The 21582-nt window shown below is 47.8% G+C and overlaps 7 protein-coding genes across 7 annotated transcripts; 3 read left to right on the forward strand and 4 right to left on the reverse strand.

Annotated features, from left to right (window-relative positions):
• Window positions 1-3477: 3477 nt before the first annotated feature.
• On the forward strand, window positions 3478-6250 carry N7519_003556 (potassium ion transporter; the record flags this gene model as incomplete). Its single annotated transcript, XM_057290334.1, has 10 exons — window positions 3478-3709; window positions 3768-3888; window positions 3953-4089; window positions 4155-4329; window positions 4388-4539; window positions 4594-4641; window positions 4695-5118; window positions 5173-5890; window positions 5941-5984; window positions 6037-6250. 10 exons carry the CDS (start codon window positions 3478-3480, stop codon window positions 6248-6250), a joined length of 2265 nt encoding a protein of 754 aa, XP_057151536.1.
• Window positions 6251-6713: 463 nt separating this feature from the next.
• Window positions 6714-8081, reverse strand: N7519_003557 (glycoside hydrolase 5 family protein; the record flags this gene model as incomplete). The annotated part of the gene is made up of 4 exons (XM_057290335.1): window positions 6714-7015; window positions 7075-7197; window positions 7269-7893; window positions 8046-8081. The coding sequence occupies 4 exons, from the start codon at window positions 8079-8081 to the stop codon at window positions 6714-6716; spliced, it is 1086 nt and encodes a 361-aa protein (XP_057151537.1).
• Window positions 8082-9177: 1096 nt separating this feature from the next.
• On the forward strand, window positions 9178-9467 carry N7519_003558 (uncharacterized protein; the record flags this gene model as incomplete). The annotated part of the gene is made up of 2 exons (XM_057290336.1): window positions 9178-9243; window positions 9330-9467. The coding sequence occupies 2 exons, from the start codon at window positions 9178-9180 to the stop codon at window positions 9465-9467; spliced, it is 204 nt and encodes a 67-aa protein (XP_057151538.1).
• A 492-nt stretch (window positions 9468-9959) lies between these two features.
• N7519_003559 (uncharacterized protein) lies at window positions 9960-10391 on the forward strand (the record flags this gene model as incomplete). Its single annotated transcript, XM_057290337.1, has 1 exon — window positions 9960-10391. The coding sequence occupies one exon, from the start codon at window positions 9960-9962 to the stop codon at window positions 10389-10391; it is 432 nt and encodes a 143-aa protein (XP_057151539.1).
• Window positions 10392-11167: 776 nt separating this feature from the next.
• On the reverse strand, window positions 11168-12926 carry N7519_003560 (uncharacterized protein; the record flags this gene model as incomplete). Its single annotated transcript, XM_057290338.1, has 2 exons — window positions 11168-12066; window positions 12125-12926. The coding sequence occupies 2 exons, from the start codon at window positions 12924-12926 to the stop codon at window positions 11168-11170; spliced, it is 1701 nt and encodes a 566-aa protein (XP_057151540.1).
• A 1859-nt stretch (window positions 12927-14785) lies between these two features.
• Window positions 14786-16851, reverse strand: N7519_003561 (uncharacterized protein; the record flags this gene model as incomplete). Its single annotated transcript, XM_057290339.1, has 7 exons — window positions 14786-15356; window positions 15413-15897; window positions 15947-16102; window positions 16161-16365; window positions 16417-16528; window positions 16587-16709; window positions 16809-16851. 7 exons carry the CDS (start codon window positions 16849-16851, stop codon window positions 14786-14788), a joined length of 1695 nt encoding a protein of 564 aa, XP_057151541.1.
• Window positions 16852-19316: 2465 nt separating this feature from the next.
• N7519_003562 (uncharacterized protein) lies at window positions 19317-21549 on the reverse strand (the record flags this gene model as incomplete). Its single annotated transcript, XM_057290340.1, has 2 exons — window positions 19317-21162; window positions 21203-21549. 2 exons carry the CDS (start codon window positions 21547-21549, stop codon window positions 19317-19319), a joined length of 2193 nt encoding a protein of 730 aa, XP_057151542.1.
• Between the last annotated feature and the right edge of the window lie 33 nt (window positions 21550-21582).

A 21582-nucleotide genomic window follows, 5' to 3' on the forward strand; every position in this document is an offset into this window, starting at 1 on the left:
GTTATGTTATTGATAATTTGTTGGCGGGTGTTATGGAGCGCAAAGGGCTAGGTCATATAGGCCCATTTTACTTTTATCTGAAGAGATAGACCATTCCTTTGAAATATAGACTCAGTACAATCGGTAGTTCTCAATGAGGGATAAGCTAACACTTAGGCTATGACTCTCCAGTGTCAGTAAAGGGAACTGTTATATACTTGGCTTTAGGAGTTAACTTAGTATAATAGTTCAACCACTCAGTTTGTACATGCCCTGCACGCCGGTAAAGAAGAACATATACATAGTGAGGCTTAAGTCACGCATCCTGGTTATAGTTTCGAGCCTCAAATATCTCAGCCCAAAAGTTCGCGTCATTTTCCCCTCCATCTTTTCCTCCTCCTCAATCCTCAAAATCTGATGCACGATCATTCATCCAGAAGTCCTCATAGGTTCGATATATGTTCTTGGCATGTGGATGGTTACGATAGTACGACTCATGGTTTATCTCACAAACACCATCCCTATCCCCTTTGTGGCTGGCGCAGTAAGGCCGATTGCATAAAACGCATAGCTGGTTTGGAAGGGCGTCTCGAAGCCATGGTTTCTTTTCTCGCATCCTATTATGGACGTGGCATGGTCCCAACTCTAGCATCTCCGCTCTACAGGTTTATTAACATACATAATCAAAATGAAGGAGGGCGTGAGGTGGACAAACAGACCGTTATATAATGCTTGGTGAAAGTCGTGTTGACGGGGTTCAGGAGGTAGGGTGCTAGGAGAGCAAGTAGTGGAAATGGACAAAAAGGATGCGAACGGGGTCAGTTAGGCTTAATAACTAAATGATGCGGTCGCATTACTCGTAGCATTTTGAAGTTGCTCGATTGGCTAAATTTAGATTGGGCATCATTGCAGGTACTTGAAATGAGCCGATTCTCGGCGCACCTGCAGATGTTGGGGTTCTGGCCATCCGCAGGCTATGGATGCGAGTTTGCACATGTCAAAAGGTTCCTTGGATAAGTCGGGTCGAAGGCCGATTGCAGTCCCCGTCAATGAAAGAAAAAAAGCTTGTCAAAACAGACAAATACTATGTTGTATAGCATAGATCGAAATCAGTTCCACCACTTACACACTGGGATCCTTTCTTGAATCCTATGATGGAACGCTATTTGATATATGGCGTCAAATGCGGATACACTCGATGCCACCACAATCTCTGCCCCATGTGGTGCGTGCCGACACTCTTGCGCCATGATAATAGCACATATCCAATATTCTCACTTCATTGCGCAGTGAGGAAATCAAAAACAAAGTAATACTTGACGCTCGAACTCATAGCAGACATTGGCCTTTCAACGTGCAACATGCGAGTATCTACATTTGAGCCCAGAATCGCTTTCCCTGTCAATAATAGAGAGAATCTCCTTCACCTCATAGGCGCACGCTACTGGAAAGTCAGCCATTTTGTACCTTACCACTAAGAGTACTATCGCTGTTCTCTAAACTAGACATTTACAACGTGCCAAAGTTAGAAACGCAAATATAATAGGTGCTATAGAGAGTAACTTTCAGCTGGTAGAGTGTCAAAGCCTTTCTGCATTTTGCAGTTGCTTTACTACATATCTTGACACTTTGGTATTATATTTCTTTCTGAGAAAAATGGCCTATGTTTTGATTGTGGGTGAATGTGGGCCCTATCTTGCTAAACATTAAATGGGCCTATAGAAAATATTATAATCTACCTCAAGAGTATTAGTCGAAAGTAGTCTAAAGTCTACTTATACCTCTATCCGCACCACAAGCAATCTTAAAATGCTCTTTAGCACCAGTTTAGTCCCTTAGACGTGAGAAACATTTTATTACGAGCTAGGTCTACAAGCAAGCGAGAGCGAGCAAGGGAGTATTTTATTCAAGATACTAAAGACGGGGAAGAAAGAGAAGCAAGACCTGGCGAGCTCCGGACAAAGCTAATCGAACTAAGGTCAATGCAAACCCCACCCTATCGCTTAGGGAGGCAAACAAAGAAAGCAAACTCTAGACATTTTATCGACCTGGCATGTGACATCAGATCGTGACACGTTTGATATTCTTGATGCTACATGCTACTAGAGAGACGGAGGAGGAAGAAACTCTTGCTATGCAAACTAGCAAAGCAGGGCCTTTATAAAGGCCTGCACTAACAAAGGACAAGCAAACTGAAAGGGCTCAGTCTGCATGACATAAAGAATCATCCCACCTAGGGGGGATCCCCCAACAGATATAACTCCTCTATGAAATAGAGAGGCTGTCTACTTGTCGGTAGTGTATTACTTCAATGTTATTAAAAGGTGGCAATGAAGAGGTTCGGAATAACTGGGTAATAGACCACTCTGTAGCGATCAATGTTACTATGAAGCAGCAATTATATGTATCGTAGTTGACAATCCAATTATATTTACAGGCGTTTACCCACCTCTTTCCTGCCTATCTTCCTATTAAGCTCTTCACCAATACGATAAATTTTCATCGGCATACTAACCACTCTGAGCGTGGACCAAGCTACCTAACTAGTGGTAATTACTTGCTCCAAGTGGGAGAGGCCCTAACCGCCTGGTAGGATGACGCTTTGCAATTTTTGCCTTTCCTGGGGACCTTCCACTACCTAGGTAGCGGCTGATTGCTAGGAGGTAGTAAGTTGACTTCACCTGACAACCTGACGAGGTTTGCACCAAAAGCTAACAACAGATCTGATCGGCAAATGTGACGCTTTAGGGGGGAAAGAAAAGAAACGACTTCAGCATTACGAGACTTGGCTCTGCCCAGGTGTTGGTGTGTTCCACCTTACATATGACCGTGTGTGGGGACGTAGTAAAACCAGTTGAAGCCTGGCCATTCTACTCCGTATGTAAAAAGCAAATACAAGATGAGCTCGTATAATCAGGAGACGTCACAAAATTTCTGGTGTGCTATCCCATTTTTTATAGAAAATCTTACCGGATCCAGTATGCGGGATTTTTCTGCGCCTCTCATTCATGGAGGGATCATGAGAGGAGATCTAAGCCTAACCTCACGTAGCCGAATTCGTAGATTTTCTTGAGGAATGAAGGATGGGCTCATTCACATTAATGTCTGGTTTACTAAAGATTATCGTTTTCTCTCTAATCTACATAACATTTTTGACATGACTGAGGCAACTCTCAAAATCTTAGATCTCAATGTGGAACATTTTCTATGTTCAAAGTTGCCTTTCAAAGGTCTAGTTTTGACATTCTAAAACCAAGTAAAACGAGATGCGAAACGAGCAGTGTCTCCCTATACAAATGAAACAAAGTGCTTTAGAGAGGTGTAACCCTAGGATAGGCAAGTCCATGCAGTTCACTACCAGACAATACTATAAGAGCGACTCTGTGGCCAATGGTATCACCAAAATCGTAAAATCTAGAATCCAAGCATCTGATTTGTCTGTAGCTAAATTTTCTTTTTCATGCTCAGCCTCGATGTCGACGAGCGCGCTAAGTACGGATGTTGGAGCTGACAAGCCGCAAGCAGCCAAGAGCCCAACTTGATTTGCCTAGTAAATGCCTCACGCAAAATTCTTTATCGCACTGGTTCATCTTGTACGCGATAATTTTTGAAATTACCGATAAGCTACGACTATATAATGGAATTCTGCAGGCCCCTTTGAATCCAGTGAAACATTCCTGCGAGTTTTGTGCCATGTGGAAGCCACCGATAGACTTTCTCGCCCTGCATTGTACGTCTGCATCTATATATCCCTGCCCCTTCTAATTTTTTTCTAATTTTTCTTGCAGACGCATGGATTATTACTCTCAGCGTGCTAAGCTTGGTTATCATTTATCCTTATGGTAATCTGAAAGCCGTCGATGCTTATTTCTTCGGAGCCAGCGCATCGACTGAGTCGGGCCTGAATACGTGAGTATTTTATTCATTGTTCTCTTCGATCTCGATCGGCTAAACAAAGTCTTTCCATGTCTAGTGTCGACGTCAAATCTTTGAAGACCTACCAGCAGCTATACATATATTTCATTCCAATTTTGGGGAATCTGGGGTTTATCAACATCATCGTCATTGTATTTCGAGTCCGATGGTTTGAAAAGCGCTTTAAAGAAGTCGGTGAGAAGCCTTCGCCCTTCTGCTCAACACTTATATAGAGAACTAACTTGTCTCTCCGCCTATAGCACCGCATCTTTTGAGGCCACAGGCTCCCGAACAAGACGCAGAGGCGCACTTGAAGCACAAAGGGAGTTTAAGTAGCAACAATGATGAAACACCAAACGAGGGATTGAGCAGCCACGAAATAGACAACTCGGATAAGGAAAGAGCGCGTGTTGAGACTCAGGCCAAGTCTTCCAGGTTGGTTCCAATGCATGACAAGGTAGTCAAGTGGAATGGGTACTAACTCATACACTAGCGTTTCCCTGGAATCGAAGGATGCAAAAACCGATGAGACACCCGTTCCGAATACTAATCCGAAACAAACCATCACATTTGCTGAAGACAATCGGCCGGTTTCCGACAAGGACAAAGCTCTGTATATTCCGCCACCGTGGAGACGTGAAAGAGGTATATGAAAATCACTCTCATATTTCCCTCCGTATTCTCACGAATACTCTATAGGGGCCTCGTTTGATGAGATTGACGCAAGTCTTAATGATGAAGATGAGGGTAAGTCGATAAGATGGCACATAAACGTAACTGCAAGTTAATCACTATGAAAGGACCGTCCGAGAAAGTCCTTACTCGTCGGCAGACAACCAGAAGCATACAGTCACGTTCACGTACGCTGACCCTTGAGCGAGTTATAAGCTCAGCTCGCTCAGTGTTCGTTTTGGAAGGCTCTTCTAGTACTGAGCGAGCGATGCCAGCAACAACGCCGAGGGAAATGAAACAGCTCGATCTGCCGAATATGTCTTCGCAAGCTACGATAGGCCGGAACTCCCAGTTCTACAACCTGTCTGACGAAGACCGGGAAGCGCTCGGCGGTATCGAGTATCGAAGCTTGAAGCTTTTGTTAAAAATTGTCGTGGGATACTTCTTTGGTCTGCATCTCTTCGGTGCAGTCTGTCTTGTGGGGTGGATTCTGCACGCGGATCCGAAATATCGTGATTATCTCGCTGAATGTGGGCAAGGCAATGTTTGGTGGTAAGTTGTCTCCATCAAATGTAACCAACTACTATACAGTGACTTACCGCACAGCAGGGGCTTTTACTCCGCCCAGACGATGGTCGACAATCTTGGCTTTACTCTGACACCAGACTCGATGATCTCGTTTCAAGATGCAACCTTCCCAATGATCCTCATGAGTTTCCTTGCATTTGCCGGGAACACTTGTTATCCATGCCTTCTTCGACTCGTTATCTGGATCTTCTACAAAGTTTGCCCGGAGAAATCCTCTCTCAAAGACCCGCTCAGATTCCTACTCGATCATCCACGACGGTGTTATACACTGCTTTTCCCAAGCGGGCCAACCTGGATTCTCTTCGGAATCCTATTCGTGATGAACTCGATCGATGTTCTCCTCATCATTGTGCTGGACTTGAACAATCCCGCCGTGAACAACCTCGCCCCCGGTCCTCGAGTTCTCGCTGCTATTTTCCAAGCCGCATCGGCGCGTCATACGGGTACAGCGACTTTCAATTTGGCCGATGTGAGCCCAGCCGTCCAATTCAGCTTGGTGGTCATGATGTATATTGCGATTTTTCCGATTGCGATAAGCATCAGAGCGTCCAATGTTTATGAAGAGAGGACGCTGGGTGTATATGGTACTGAGGGTCACATGGACGAGCACGACGGCCGGTCTTACATTATGAACCATATTCAGAACCAACTGACCTTTGACCTGTGGTACATTTTCCTCGGCTGCTTTTGCATCTGCGTTGCCGAGGCTGGTAAGATTGCAGATACGTCAATTCCTGTAAGTGGTCGATATCCAATGTTGCGAGAATAAATTTCTAACGATTCCAGGCCTTCTCTGTGTTCTCTGTGTTATTCGAAGTTGTCTCAGCCTAGTGAGTTATTCATGTGCTATTTACATGTTTATGTTGACTAATTTCAAAAAAGTGGCAATGTCGGGCTTAGTCTTGGGTATCCCACTGTTTCGACGTCCTTATCTGGACAGTTTACCGTTTTCAGCAAGCTGGTTGTTTGTGCTGTGATGATCCGAGGCCGTCATCGTGGATTGCCTTACAAGCTCGACCGTGCCATTGTTCTTCCAAGCGAACGCCCAGAAGAAGATCATCGAGATCGGGATGGGGTCCAAACTAAGGTTGACTGAAGGAAGGCTTATGAGACTTGCTTGCAAATTTCTGTATGACAATGCTGTGCTATTAGAACGCTGCTATAGTAGGAATACTAGATAGTAGGAACTCACTGAAGAATAGCCTTCTGCAAAATAGTGGGCAGCGATCATATACAACCCCGGAACGCACATGATCCCAAACAATTACATTTAATAAACACTGTTAGAGGGGGCATGAGGTTTATGAACAATGAACGGCTACTTAGGAGTCGTTGGAATGACGAGCTCGTCATAATAGTGTTACTCTCATGTCGAGGATGTGCATCTGATTTATAATTTCTTCGCTCTGCTAGGTTAACAAGTTGTCTTAACCCATCAGTGATAGGAACCTATCTCTCATCCTAATCCAAAACCGTACATATACCGTGCCTAGGGTCAAACCCCCAGCCCAGTGAGACAGTTGACAAGTCTAGGCTAGGCTAACCGTTGCAGCCCAGCCCTAAGCAGCATTGATCTCAGCAACATGGTCGGTCACCACACAGGTCCAGTCATCAGTGCCGTAGTAGACTGTGTACCTGTCGTTGTGGGTTTGTCCTCCGCTAAGAGTATCGCCAAACTGCCAGAACAAATCGGCAGCCATTCCAGTCGCGGCCAGAGCAGTGTCCTGCCACGCCAACTCGTCGGTGCAGTGAGCGTCCTTCATTCCATATTCCTCAAACAGACATGGCTTGCCAAGGGATTCACAGATCGCGGCGTGGTCTTGAACCCATGTGTTTCCCCAGGAGTTGTTAGTCACGCCCCCTGTTATTTATTCGTGGTTAGTACGAGATACGAACAAGGGACAAGATATGCAAACGTACAGTCGGTAGTGTAGAGGTGCAAGGTGCCAAAGTCGACGTCGGGAATGGCGAGATTCAGGGCAAAGTCAGTGCCTTCGACGTTGGTATAGGGGTAATCAGTGCTTCCCTCAAGACCCATACCCTCTAGAATATGAATTAGCTGACTGATCCCCGGATTGAATAATATCCGAAAGTGGGCTTGAGGATTTACTTACCATCTCCAATAGTCACAAGGTGGTTAGGATCGAGAGACTTAATAAAGGCACTCGTATCAGTCGCCCACTTGTTGATGACGGAAGTATCGCACGATGCACAGCGCGGCTCGTTCGCCAGCTCCCAGGCGAAAATACTAGGCGAATCCGCGTATCGGGAGACCACTGCCTTGATGTAGGCCTGGTACGCGCCCTGCATATCAGCATCGGTGTACCAGCTGATCTTGTCGCCGCCATAGGCTTTGGCGTAGGCGTTCATGCCGCCATAGTCATCCCAGTTGTTCACGAAGGGGATAATCAACTTAATTCCCTCCTTCTCTGCTGCCGAAACAACATAATCCAGACGCTGAAGGCCGTCCTTTCCGGTGTTGATGGTTGAAACGCCGTTCTCGTGGAGCTGGAAGTAAACTGTCCCTTCTCCGGGGACGGTGTTCACATCGTTGAAACCCCAAGTACGGAGGATCTTGAGGCCTGACTCCGCGAAATGGCCCATCGCAAGATCGACATCGGCGTCGTTGGTAAGGAAGGGGAGCCAGTACGCGTTTGATCCAGCAAAGTAACCGGTCTTCCCATCAATGACAAAGTTCAGCCCGTCGACCGAAGGGGTGTGAACCCGCTTGTCTGGCAACTGGGGTTGCCAAGGCAAGCGGTGCGATGGTTGAAAGAAGAGAGAGGAAGTTCTTCATGGTGTCGGAGTTCCGTCTTCTTACTGTCGGATATTTGGATCAGGGTGGTTCTTCAGCGCCTTTATATATTTGCGTGTTCAACAGTCTGTAGCACGGTTGCCCAGCCTTGCCCAGACATGGTGTTCTCCATCTGGTGTTGTCTGTGGCAGGAGTCTAGGATTGGAATAATTTCCGAGCCAGCCGTGCTGGATACAGAAGATCTGAGCGGATACGACGTCTATGCATCCTCATCAAAGCTCGGCTGTAGCCGAGCAGTCAGACCTGAATACCGTGATCTTGTTCTGGGACTCTGCATCATACTGCCCTGTTGCTAGTAAACTAGGTACCCATACAAGGGTGAGCGACCCTCAAGCGAAAAAGATCGGCACGACCTGTTTCCAAGTCCTGATCACCTCCGCCTCCTAATTCTCCTAATCAAGTATTCTTCAGGCTAGCTCCGCCTCCGTGTACTATATTCCGATACCCAGTCCGGTTAGAGCAGGTCAGTCCCCGGATTTTCTACACGTTAAGTGCGGAGAAATCTCCAAGCCATTGACCATGCCAACCTTTTTTGAGTGAAGCCAAGAATTTCGCATTATTTCAACAATAAAGCGCATGCATATCACTTCCCCATGGGGATATGCTGCTGCTTCTCCACCTCGAAGCTCGATTGTACCTAGTCTCTGAGGAGTCTCACGCTAGGAAACCCTCTTCCTGGACACCCATCCGTACAGGGTTTTGGTCGCAGAAGCAGCACGACCTTCTCAGAGAGAAATTGGGTATGCACCTGAGCCTTCTGAGCCATTGGGGAGGATAGGGTGTAGGAGACGGCTGCGAACAAATACCCCACACTCCAAACAACGCAAGGTACCAGAAAATATTCCCCAGGCAAGGCTTGGCTTCCCTGGCATTCGGAAAATTGATTACTCAGTCAGAACGCCATTGGCGGAGAAAGAGTCATCGAAGTGCGAAAACCTCCCGTCACGTCACGGCCGATCTCCCGAACAATCCCAGAATTTCGAAGTTCCGACTCTGTTCGCCGGTAGGATTCCCTATTTGAGGTCAAAGTGGGCGGAAGTGCGCCAGGTGTCGGACAAGTGAGCCTGAAACACGAAAGAGGGAATAGAATGTTTCTAGTCCCTACGGATTACTATGGCCCCACATGGAGATAGAGAGAGTTGCCAAGCATCAAGACGAGGTAGATGCCGAGGCAATTGTTAGGCAAGATCTGACATGGTCCGGACAATATGGTCCGGGGGAAGGGCGGACATGAGGGAGGTGAAAGATATGTTCTCGTCGCTCTCGGCCATTCTGTGAGGTAGGGGGGATGGAATCGGAATTCAGGATCCGAACGATTCCCCTTTGATCGAAGGACTCCCCTTCGATATTAGTGTTCCAGACTGACTCGGGTCAACTTGTCGGGCCTGTATGGTACCAAGGACGAAAGGTTATGGTCGTTGAATACGAGTCGAGTAGAGATGGTGAAGAGGTCGGAGATGACGAAGAGGCCGGAGAGAATAGTGCTGTTACTGATTAACATTGCTTGGAACCATGCAACGTTGCTTACTGTCAAAAATAAATAGAAAAAGAAAAAGAAAAAGAAAAAGAAAAAGAAAAAAGAAAAAAGAGAAAAGAAAAAAAGAAAAGAAAAGGACGGTAAGTCTTTCAAAGATGCCATTGTGCATGGAAGACGCAAACAACCGCGCTCAACATCTTTTAAACCTGTACGAACCGTCAAGTGAAAAGCCCTGGCGATATACCACCTATAAGGTGTCTGACATAGGTCAAAGGCGAGAACCGTGCTATTCATCTTGCTCTCACTTTATTCACACTCTTATTCACTTTCTCATTTCTATCCACTCTCTCACTTCTATTTGTCAACGCTCGTGACTCACCCTCGGAGAGTCCTTCCATCCATAATACCGAACCTCCACAGGAGAGCCTATTGACGATATCAGAAGCCACATCCGAAGTCTTGGCGGAGAACCGGAAGCGAAAGCGAGACACCACGACTGACGTTATCCGTCGTATGTTTGGTTCTTTCAGCCCAGATCTGCTCGCCGACTGCGACTACATTGACGCGATTGCCAACAAAGTTACCACCATCGCACACAAAGACTTGAAGCTGAATACCCCCGAAGCAAAACGTATTCTCCGTCTGAACGAGGAGATCCTACAGGACCATCAAGACTACAATGGCATGGTCTTCGACATGGCCCAGCGTCTAGCCCTAAGGGAGGACTGGCAAAGGTGCATCCTACAAAATGCATTCGACAGCGTGCGTCAAACCTACACCGACACCTATGGCGCGTCGGGATCAGATGAAGAGAGCGCCGATGACGACGCCGGCACAAACGACGACGACACACACGCCGGGACCCAGTCAACCGCCAACGACGGTACAACTGGCGCTACAGCTGGCAGCGACAGCACCACAACCAGGCCTTGTGCCCTTACCTGAGCAGTTACTTCGCTTCTCCAAGGAGCCTTTGTTTCCACCGTTGCTTTATCATAACCTCACTAAGTCTTACCTGTCCGTCACCGTCATTCGGGCGACGCTGCTTTATCCCGTGTCCGGCACTCGCGGTCGACTTTGCTTTGCCATTTTTCATTTGTTTCTATTGTTTCCCCCGTGTCCGGCACTTGCCGTCGACTTTGCTTTATTATTTTTCATGTATCTAGTCTACTACGGAAACGCCCGGTCGACCGAGGTCGGCCTGACTCTTTAGGGAGCGGCAGATGTCACCGACAGTCAGATGATATCGCCTGACCCGTCGCCCCTTCAGAAGGGCCGCCGTAGTTAGCATAATGGATCATCTTATCTTCCCCTTAGCTTTCAGTGCTTACAATCTCCTTTCCTTTTCTGGACTCCGCAGGCCGGAGACAGTTGCTTACTTCTGTCCTGGTTTCATGGTGTCAGCCACAGCGGTCCCTTGAGCTAATTAATTCTTGGGCTTATCGTCCGAGGAGATGACTCGGGTGGCAGAAGCTCGTTGAAAGTATTCTGCCACATGATAGGCCGATACTAACTCGGTCCATTCTTCTTTCTTCTTAAACCAACACTATTTTTGTCTCAGGTGGTTTCAACCTAGTGTCACAGCAAAGGTATAAAATGTGGCCTATGGCTATCTTCTTCATATCTAACGAACTAGAACAAATTAAGAATGGACAATTAAGCTGATTAATCTCTCCAAGGCAGAGGAAACATATTATTTATATTATGTACAACACTACTCATCACCACATGGCCGGCCGTTTCTGAACCTCATCTGACACACTGAAATACCCCCTATTGGCCAAGTGCCGTTGAAGTTCTCGAAACTTGCTAGTTTTAGCCTTCTTTTCAAACAAGATATCAATTTCCAAGTAACTTAACCCAAATGTCTCGGGGAGTCGCAGGTAGCACCATACGAAACACACGGCGCTAAACCCCAAAAAGAAGAAGCACGACTTGCCCTTCCAGTTCCAGGCTGTAGGATTCAGCATCCGTGGGGTCATCACATTGGTAACAATAGAAGCCACATTATACACGATACGGGCGAGTACCACAGTCTTGACTCGCAGCCGGGTGCAAGGGATCTCTGCAACGAGGACATAACATATAGGCCCAATGCTGAGGTCATATATGAATGTGAGGAGGGTAATCAGGCCACCAAGAGTCCATGATTGGGCATCTGTTGCAGGTAGGAATGCAATGCCACCCGCAATTGCGAGGATAGCCATCGAGGCCGCGAGGCCAATGAGGTAGATCCTACGACGCCCGGCTCGCCTCATCCAGAACCACGACATGATCGCGCCAACTATGGCCACGCCGTACATACCGATGGCAAGGGTGAAGGAGTTTTGGACGCTCAGACCGGCTTGTTCATAGAAATATGCTGCGTAAGTCCCCGAGCTGGAGAATGAGGCTTGCTGGGTAACCCAGATCATACAGGCAATCTCCGTCCGTCGGAGATTGATCCCTTTAAAGCAGTCCAAATATGTCATTTGGCCGCTGCCCAGATATTTTTCTGTTTCATTGGTATGTGTCATCATCGCTACTATCTCGTCAACGTTGCAGCCGGCTTCGTGTGCTGTGGTAAGACGTAGTAATGTTCTTCTGGCTTCTTCGGGCCGCTCTTTGCGGATCAGCCACCCTAGTTGTAGTGTAAGATTCAATATCTGATGGAGAAGTGTGATTCAGGGACATCATACCTGGGGACTCGGGTGCGAAATACACCCCGATCATGATCGGCACAGCCAAAGCCCACTGCAAGGCAAGTGGCAAGCGATACGCCCACTCCGATTGATTCCCTGTTTGGCTGCGGACTACCCCAACAGCACAGAGCTGTCCAATCAACCAGCATATGTTCACACTGCTGAGGATATACGCCCGAAGTGCAACTGGCATAATCTCTGCCGCATACGTCGTGGCTAAGGTCTGAAAGATTCCCCACGGAATCCCGCATAGGACCTGGCCAGCTAAGAACATCTGAACGTTCACGGCGAAGAAAGGCAAAAAGATAAAGAAAGACAAAGAGACCAATGCCACCAGTATCGTCCAGCGATAGCCAAACCGGTCTGCGAGGAAGCCGTTCATAAACAGGCCGATAATTTGGCCTACCACAGCTGCAGAGGTCAGGCCCGATTGCCACTGGGATGGGATTTCAAAGTTTCCGGGACGAGATGGATCCCGGGCTCCGTATTTCTGTTTGAAGCCCGGGAATGTAAAGAAACTGACGAGAAGCGTCGTGTCGTAGCCTTCCATAATGATCGTCGACGAGAGAACGACTGACCATGCGATGGCTTTTGGGTAAAGTTGACAGCATGTGAGCAGAGACATCTTTCGCTCCGCCCTAGTAGCTGCTCTGGCGCCCGATGACAGCTGGTGCAGGCTGGGGATGCTGGCTGACAGATCGGAAAAGACATCCTCCTCATGGTGGGAACTTGGCCCCTGCTCTAGCGGAACCTCACACAAAGAGATCTCAGCGAGGCCATGGTGATCTTTGGGTGCCATCTGGCGGCGCGGAGAGTTTTTGTAAAAGCGTTGAGATCGCCGCGTTGACCGGCCGTGCTTTAGGAAGGAATTGTTATCATCGCCGAGAATTGGAGCAGAAGTCCTTCGTTAAAAATCGAAAGAGGGATTGGGCAATTGAGGGGGAACACTTCGGTTACAACTTTTCTTCAATGGTCAAGTTCCAGCTGAGCTTGAAACAGTAATTGATGGTCTTCAACCCCACAAGAACGTGCTTGGCCGAGCAACGTTCCGGGATGCTAACCAGCTTGGGCAAGGAGTGGACGGACACCCGTTCATTTCACTAGGACACACCCCGGAACTTTGGGGAAGCCAACAAAGGAATTCTTGAAGATTTTTCTCGCTACTAAACCGCACTTTACAGATGCCTAGTCATGCCCAGGTGGCCGATGAAGCCTATAAAGTGGAGAGAGAAACGTGGAAGATGAGATTTCCCATCGTATCGAACTATGGGGGTGGGTCAATTGTCAATGTCAATTCCCCGGACCTTGACAGATCCCATAGAAGCATGGCACGTGGCATCAGAACTACCCTCACTATGAAGTCAAATTGAGGAAAGATCATCAAGAAGCGTTTCACGGCAGGTCACTTCTTCCTCAGGAGACGAAGTTGGGGGAGTCGAGCTTGGAATCCTTTGACCAATACAGAGTAGCCTGTTTGGGCCTTTCCAAGGTTGGTACAGATCTGCAAGGGGTTGTCTATAAAAAGACAAAAGACGCCTGGCCAGGTTTCTTCCTGAAGACAATCAATCAATATTCCTATTCTGTGGGCCCTTGTCTTACTCTTTCGTAACAGTGCCCATTGCCCGTCCATGGTGCACGATGCGGATATAGGCATTAGAGACTTTTCCCCGAGGTCTACCGCTGTTGAAGTAAGCGTCACTGAGTACCTACCTAGGTAGGTACACTTGTAACCTAGGAATTAGAGAGTATCTAATGAGCACTTACTATGCCCATGGATATGTACATATAAGTATAAACCAAGTATGCACTGATCTAACCCTCGTCTTATAAAAGTGACAGCTAAATATGAAAGTCGATACGGACAAGCACAAACATATAGAGTACAACGGTTTGGATACCAGGACGTGAAAGTGCAACTAATTTATGTATTGAAATGCAAGAGATAACATTAAATACAATATCCCACCATAGACATGCTCCAGTCCATTCTAACCAAAATACAAATGTTCGTATCAACGAGTCATGGTATGCAAACTCCAAATCACAATACAAGGTTAAAGAAGACATCATTGCGAAGAGAAAGGGACAAAGCAACAAAGCCAACCGAAAAGAGGAGCGATGAGAATAAAAATGAAAAATAAAAAGTAAAGCTCGGGTCTGGTTGTTTGTGTCTGCCATGAGTATATCTGTACAGCTGTGAGGGGAAGATGGAGAGGCGATACAGGATGATGAGGATATATAGAGATGATAGGATGAAATAAATGAATTCTCGCTGTGTTCGGGGAATCTAATAGAATGAAAGGGAGATGGTGCCTCGAGCACCGCATCTCTTGCTGCAAACATCAACGTAGACAAATGCATAGTCGATGTGCAGTATGCAATCAGACAGGGTCAGCAAGGCCGTCTCCCTCCGGCCGCTCCCAATAGAGCGAGAACCGGAACGTGTCGAAGTGGTGGCAACCGGGCAATACCTCAGAGCGGGCATTTAATTGCCAGACTCCTTGGGTGGTAAAATGGTAAACATTGGTCTCCGGGCCGAGATTTCAAACCAGAGTATGAGTTTGTGAGTAGAGACCTCGCCAGTTGGCACACTAGCCCCCGGGGCCATATGGTGCGGGTATATTGTCAGCAGCCCCCCGCATGAGCGCCGAGTGGTTTTCATCCGCTAATGATCTGTCTGGCGCCCTCTTTGCCTAGGACGCCTGGTTCAGTCGGCTTGGGGCTGCGGTCACGACCCTTCTTCCGACTGAAGAATGATAGCATGCCATTGGCTTGCTTGCTCTTGTCATCGCCACTGTCCATCCCATCAGCGGGGGTGGAGTTATGAGCCAGCTCACTCCAGCTGCCAGCTTCGTTTAGGACCATTTGCACGCCTCCACTTTTGCTCATTTGACGTGTGGCACCGCGGTGTCGATTGTTGGGGGGTAGAGGTCGGTGGAAGGACGGGGCAGGCGGCGGTTGGAAGGACGGTGGAGGCGGGGGTGAAGGTGACATGCGGCTTGAAGGGGAAGAAGGCTGGCCAGTCGCGGGTTCATTGGGGTCGGGTGTCTCGCTGACTGTAGTCATGTTTTCACTCGGTGGAGCACGGTAATACGAGCCGTCGGCTTGGATGGGAGATGTATTTTTAGGGTCTGGCTGTGAGAATTGCCGGACATGTACGGTTGGGTTGGCTGGGGTTGTGGTGTTCCCTTGTGTTGTTGTCGCGATTGGAAGGCACTCCTCGGGATTACTGGAAGAACACTGTTAGTACAAGTGGGCATAGGTCTTGATGGGAGATAAACCCACGATACGGCAGCAATAGCTTCCGCGGCATTGCCTTGGTAGCTAGTCAGGGTGTAGTCGAACGGTTCGAACATTGTTTCAATGAGACGATGAAGCTCATCATCCCGAATTTCTTTCGCAGTTGCATCGTCCCTTAGTTCAGCGCGCGGCTTTTGCCTGCGGGCTCTGGCCTCCAAGGGCGCTTCTTCAAGGAGCAGCTCCTCTAGATCATAAGTCGCATCAAAGTTGGTTTTGTCGCTTGATGGGCGGAATACTGGCGGGATCTGCTTGCGCTCCAGGGCATCAAAGTCGATTTCGGCGAAGAACATGTGCGAGGTGTAGGACTCAAACCCGATAGCGCCGATTCGTTGACTCCGGTCCTTTTGCATCAATGCTCCCAGCGCCCGCAAACAAGCTACTGATACTGCGGGATTGGTGACGTAGTATTTTGGCTGCGCCTTTTTGATGTTTTCGCTCAGCGTTTCTTGGCTTCGGCCTTCAAATGGTCGCTGCATGAAGGTTAGAAAGGAAAGTAAATGGAAAATGAATCTCTCATACCTTATTGTAGATGCACTCGTAAAAGGTGACACCTAATGACCACCAATCGACCTCAAACGTGTAACCACTTCCTTCGTACACCTCTGGGGCTAGGTAGGCCAAGGTTCCCGATTTGCTTGTAAGAGGCTTCCCCGGTCGGTAATCGGATGCCACGTTCTAGAAATTCAAGTTAGCTGAAGCTCACACAGATGCTTTCCAAGCAGGTAGAACTCACAAAATCAGCCAAGTGAACATGTCCATCGGAATCCAACAGGACGTTGTCTGGTTTTAAATCGCGATGAATGATACCCTGCGAATGGATGTACCTCAGAGCACACCCCAATTCTGCCATCCAAAACCGCACCGCATCCTCTGTGAAGCATTTTCGAGAGATATGGAATCGAAGATCGCCACCGTTCATTAAATCAACCACAATATAGCTTTCGACTCGGTTAGAGAGGAGCGATAAGGGTCAACTCGGGCATACTCACATGTACTCCATATCCTGGAAACTGTATCGCAAATTGCAAAGGAATGGATGGTTCAAGTGCTCGAGCATTCTCCGTTCACGAATTATATTCCGTACACTTTCCGAACGGACCACTGTAACGAGTGTCAGCTATATTTCTCTCAACGCGGTGGCTTTGAAGCTCCAACAGACCTTCCTCTTTGCGGATATATTTCAGGGCAAATGTAAGGCCTGTGTCCTTCCTTTCAACGATCCGCACTTTTCCAAATGCGCCCTTTCCAACGACACGCAGGAGCCGGAAATGATTGAGGTTGACTGGTAGAGGAAAAGCGATCAGCATGTTATTCGAAATAATTCTCGGTGACTGAGGAAGTCCCGAGACTGTCCACCCCGGTTCCAGTCCAGTAAACCTACCTGCATCATTGCAAGACACCGGTTTCCCTTGAGTGTTTCCCATGTTGTGAGGATAGACCGATGGTCGAAGTAATTAAAGTTGACTAGTATCTTGCTAGCAACATCACACTCGTCCCAAAATCCCTCCGGGTGAATGGTGATCGCGTCAACAGCGGTAGTCGGGCAATCCACGAGTGGATAAAGGAAACAGATCTTCGGCGAATATCGAGCTTAAATCGCAATTTCCATGAGAGGTGACTGAATTCCGAAGGTAGAATGGCCGAGCGGGGGAGGTCAAATGTTTCAGAGTCGGCGAAGGATATCGGTGCAGGTCCAGATGTAAATTTTTGAGATCTAGACAAGGCTAGATGAAATATGAAGGCCACCAGAACTTGTGAAGGGAAGTAAAGAAGATCCTGGGGTTCCAAGTCTGCAGGGTATGTATATCAAGAAAACGTGAGGGTCCGGGAGCTCGCCAAACACACCGATGTCGGGTTTGATAAAGAACCACGGAGAAAAACAAGAGGGCAGGCAGACAGAAAATCGAAGAGATAAATATGTCAAATTGACAATACCTAGGTACCAAGAATATGACCACTTCGGGAAGTGAAGAGATGAAAGAAAGGGGATGAAGCGGGTGAGCGGTCTGGGAGAAGTGGCAGTAAGTGCGGGCCAATCACGCGTGACGCGCAAGAAAATGGGGGGAAAGGGGGAGGTTACCTGGGTAAATGAAAAAAGACCGAAAAGATAAATGAAAAGATAAATGATAAATGAAAGAAAAAAGGCTTTTGGTTCCGCTATGCTTGTTCTGGTCTTGGACGCCGTGTGATCTACACTGTGCTACTACTCTTCAAGACTAGTTGTTTTGTCGGATACTGATATTGCCGTCTTGTGGATCTAGACTGATAACGTGCTACGGAAACAGTTGCAGAAATATTGAACGACTTTAATACACCTCCCCAGTCTTTCTGAATATCAAGTTCAACATACGGCATACGGAGTGTGAGGTGGAGAGTATATAGCCCTGGCCCAGTTCGACCCGCTTTGGTTGATGAGCGGAGGCTACGATATCCACAGAATGCACAGACTTTATTAATTCGGTGACTTGTCCATTCTAATCCTAGACGAACATCTTGGCGATCAAAATTCAATTTGAAACAGTGTTCTCCGTTGTTTTAAGGGGAGAATTGGTATACGAGATTGCTATATTGCACAGCACGATGTAGATCACTATTTAGGTACATTGTACTTAAGTGTGCCCTACGCCCTACCCTCTCTTTGTGAGACTCTGTGCCACTTCTGATATCACCTTTCAGGTTCTGTCTCATTCCTGGAATTTCAATTTGGAATATTCCTAAGTGATTTTGATCATAGTTTGACCGAAGAAATAGCGTACAAGCTTGCCGCAATCGACTGATCATAGTTTGCCACACGTGTGAGATGCCTATTTCTCCCGAATTCTCGTGGCCGCCACGTTATTATGGACCGCCCTGGGCCGCAATGCATTTGTCTCGGGAACTGTCGTATCGAAGGGCCCTGGAATGCCTTTAGAATATTCCATGTTCGATTTGGTCCCTCACATGCAAGAGCACGCAAGGAGCTTTGTCGGCTACAGTTGAATCAATTCTAGGCGGGTCTTTTCGCATTCGCTCCACTAAGCCGCAGATATGCTTGGACACGTACGGAATGAATATGTTTGTCTAACACCTTGACTCTATTGAGCGTTTCCGTTTCACCAAACTTGATATGCGGGCGCAGTCAGCTGGTGCAAGGGTTCAAAACCCCTGTCAAATGGGAGCCCAGCAACTAACAACCCTGAAACATTACAGGGCGCCCACAGTAAGCTTATAAAATGGAAATTGGCGATGCTTGTCACCTCGGCGTTGGGTAAAACATACAAAGAAATCAAGCGGCGGTTTCAGTCTGCTAATTTGACTTTCGAGAGACATTTGAACCTAGGATGAGGCTGTTGTACGGAGTACTATTTGTATATATTATTTGTATTACTATATTCCCGAATTTGTGATCAATAGAGGATGTACGGAGTATGTATCAGATCATTCCAGAGGTTAAGGACTCTACGTGGCCTCTTTGTGTTGGCATATTATTTACTCAGGTCTCAGCGCAGACCCAAGACAGGATATTTAGAACAACTACTCCGTACATTCTTACGCATTTTACATAATTCATGTGACCGAGAGGTGGGTATTGTCTTACCCGTATAAAATGATGCGCAGATGAAGACCTCCCTGCTAACGTGCCTAGCCCATGGGGGTATTCACAAAGAATATTCCGTGCCATTTACATATGCGAAATCTCCTTGGCCTGTGAGCGCTTACACTACAATATTGCGGCTCCAGGCTGTTACATGGCACAAGCCAAGCACCGTTGTCGCCCCAAAAATTCTATGGCTGTTCTTAGTGCTTCTGGTAGCATATATATAGCAATTGAGAGATTTAGGATGATGAATATGAGAAATACAGAGTCTGCAGCTAGTGTATCTCGAATTGAATCAGGGGATCAACCAATTTACATATAGCCTATCAATATCACACCATCCACGTTGCCCTGAGCAACACTTGATACAAGAGCTTTTCTTGCGCAGCCCAGGCATTGAGCCACTATGCAGCCGTGCGAATGCTCGACCTGTCCAGCAACAAATAATGCCCACTGCGGATCATCTAGGACAGCGAGGTATCCCGGCATATCAATCGTTCCGAACGGTTTGACATACCGATCCTGTAGCCAGTACTTTACATCCATATTTAGGACATGCTTGGTATCTGCATCACGATGGTCGCAGTTTTCTGTCACCTCAAAGCTGCGAGCCACCGCCCTAAGGACAGCCTTTATTGAAACATGCCCAATATTATCTCCATCCACCCGACCAATAAAACAGACATCTGGGCTGTTATAACTTGGTTGGCGTTCAATGCTAAGATATAGTGGCTTGCTCGGCGGGTTTGGTCTTGCCGGGCCTACCCAAGGCTCATGGGGCCCTGAAGATATAGTATACGGCTGTTGCGAAACTTGAGGTGGAACCGAGAACCGGTCCCTGTCCGTGTAGATCGCCCCACCATAGGATGAATGGATAGAACCATCTTGGTGGACACGGAGATTAGCATAGAACGAATCCCTGCAAGCTAGGCGGACGGCATGCATCGAGGGCTTCATTTCCAGCAGCAATGACGGAATGACCGAGTATCGTCCATTTCTCCAGCCAATGATCTGGCGTGAAAGAACTCCTTTCTCTTTGTTGACACCAACACTGTCACTAGCATCGACACCCACGTGGACTGCTGCTAGCAGATCCACAATCTCACTATATTCGACCGAACTTGCAAAGGTTCGGTTGATAGTAGCACACATTTCTTCCAGCCAGGCCTCTTGTGCAAGATCAACTGATATGCAATGCCGTATGTTCCAGAATTCTGTATCCGAAAGAGTAGAGACAAGAGCGATAACGATAGCTAGGGTAGTTGTACGGAACCGGGCTAGGCCCTCAGTGAGGTCATCGTCGTACGCATCCGCCATCCTACGCCGTGGATTTCTGACCTCGGTGAGAATGCTGCGTGTTGCGATCCTGCTATAACATGGAGCGACATGGTCGGCAAGTAGGGGGAAATAAATGGATGCTAGACTTCTCTCAACTGCAGAAACTTGACGCTGCGAGTCTTCCCACTCGATTATCCCACAAATATCCTCTTTTATAACATCTCGGACATTCTCCAGACGATATGAGACTCTGATCCGAGTCGCAATTGAATGATTAATGTACTCAAAGTCTTCCTGCAGACATTCTGGGTCGATCAGATAGTGAGGTCCAATGCTGTGGTATAGCATGGGGCCCACAGTGCTGCGTGTGTAATGATAAACCGGGTTGCAGTCCTGGATTATTTCCTCCGCTGCGGCCATCAAATGGTCCGTTTCCTCACTCCCACCAAGAACAAGCACAATGCACCTGGGGCCAAGTGGCTTAGGTCGCGGAGGTACTCCATCCCAGACCTCAATAGACCCAATAAAATATCCAACAACTTTCAAGCAGTTTGCGGTGCGGGCCACCAGGCCACTGCGCGTAAAATACGGCTGTGTGTCGCCCTTCGCGATCCACCTCAGGAGGCCAGCAACCATGTGTATTTCGGTGACCGGAACCTCCGAGCCTTTGACATGCATTTGCCTCCGAAGCCACGATGCATCGCCGACTGGAAGATCTAGCCGCTCCGTACTCTCCGTAAAAAGTTCTGGAAGCCCCCGCGTAGCGCCCTCATTAAGGACGCGCTCGTAGAGGCCATCGTCCGTCAATTGACTCTGTAGAGAGTCGACAAGCAAATTGGCACCTTTGAAGATTGCGGGTGCTAGGAAATTTGCAAAAAGTCTGACAGCAGTGAGACCAGTGCACTCATGGGCCAACGCACAGAGAGTGAGTCCCCACGAGCTGAGTGCTCTGGTCGCCACTGAAAGCCTCTTCAGCATTTGGGATTTCGCACCTCACCGGGCCATGGTCGCTTGTCAATATGTGGACTTGGGAATTATTGAAGCTTATGCTGGGACCGAGGAGGGTTGCTAGACGATTGCTTAGGACATGATTGCTTGAGGGCCGCATCACGCCCAGGGAGCGAGAGAGAATGTATTTCACTCCATCTAAGCCTCCAAGCCACCCAACCGCTGTGTAGGCTGCCGAAAGAGTTGATATCACATCCGCGGGACCGATTTGCACCTGTTGCAATGGCCCGGCAGTAGTCGTGAAAACAAGTGTTGCCATTGCGCTCGTTCGCCAAAGGACACAGTAACGAGC

Source organism: Penicillium mononematosum (assembly GCF_028829835.1).
Source record: "Penicillium mononematosum strain IBT 11891 chromosome Unknown utg000002l:1.0-8112719.0:1.0-8118358.0, whole genome shotgun sequence".
Lineage (NCBI taxonomy): Eukaryota > Fungi > Ascomycota > Eurotiomycetes > Eurotiales > Aspergillaceae > Penicillium > Penicillium mononematosum.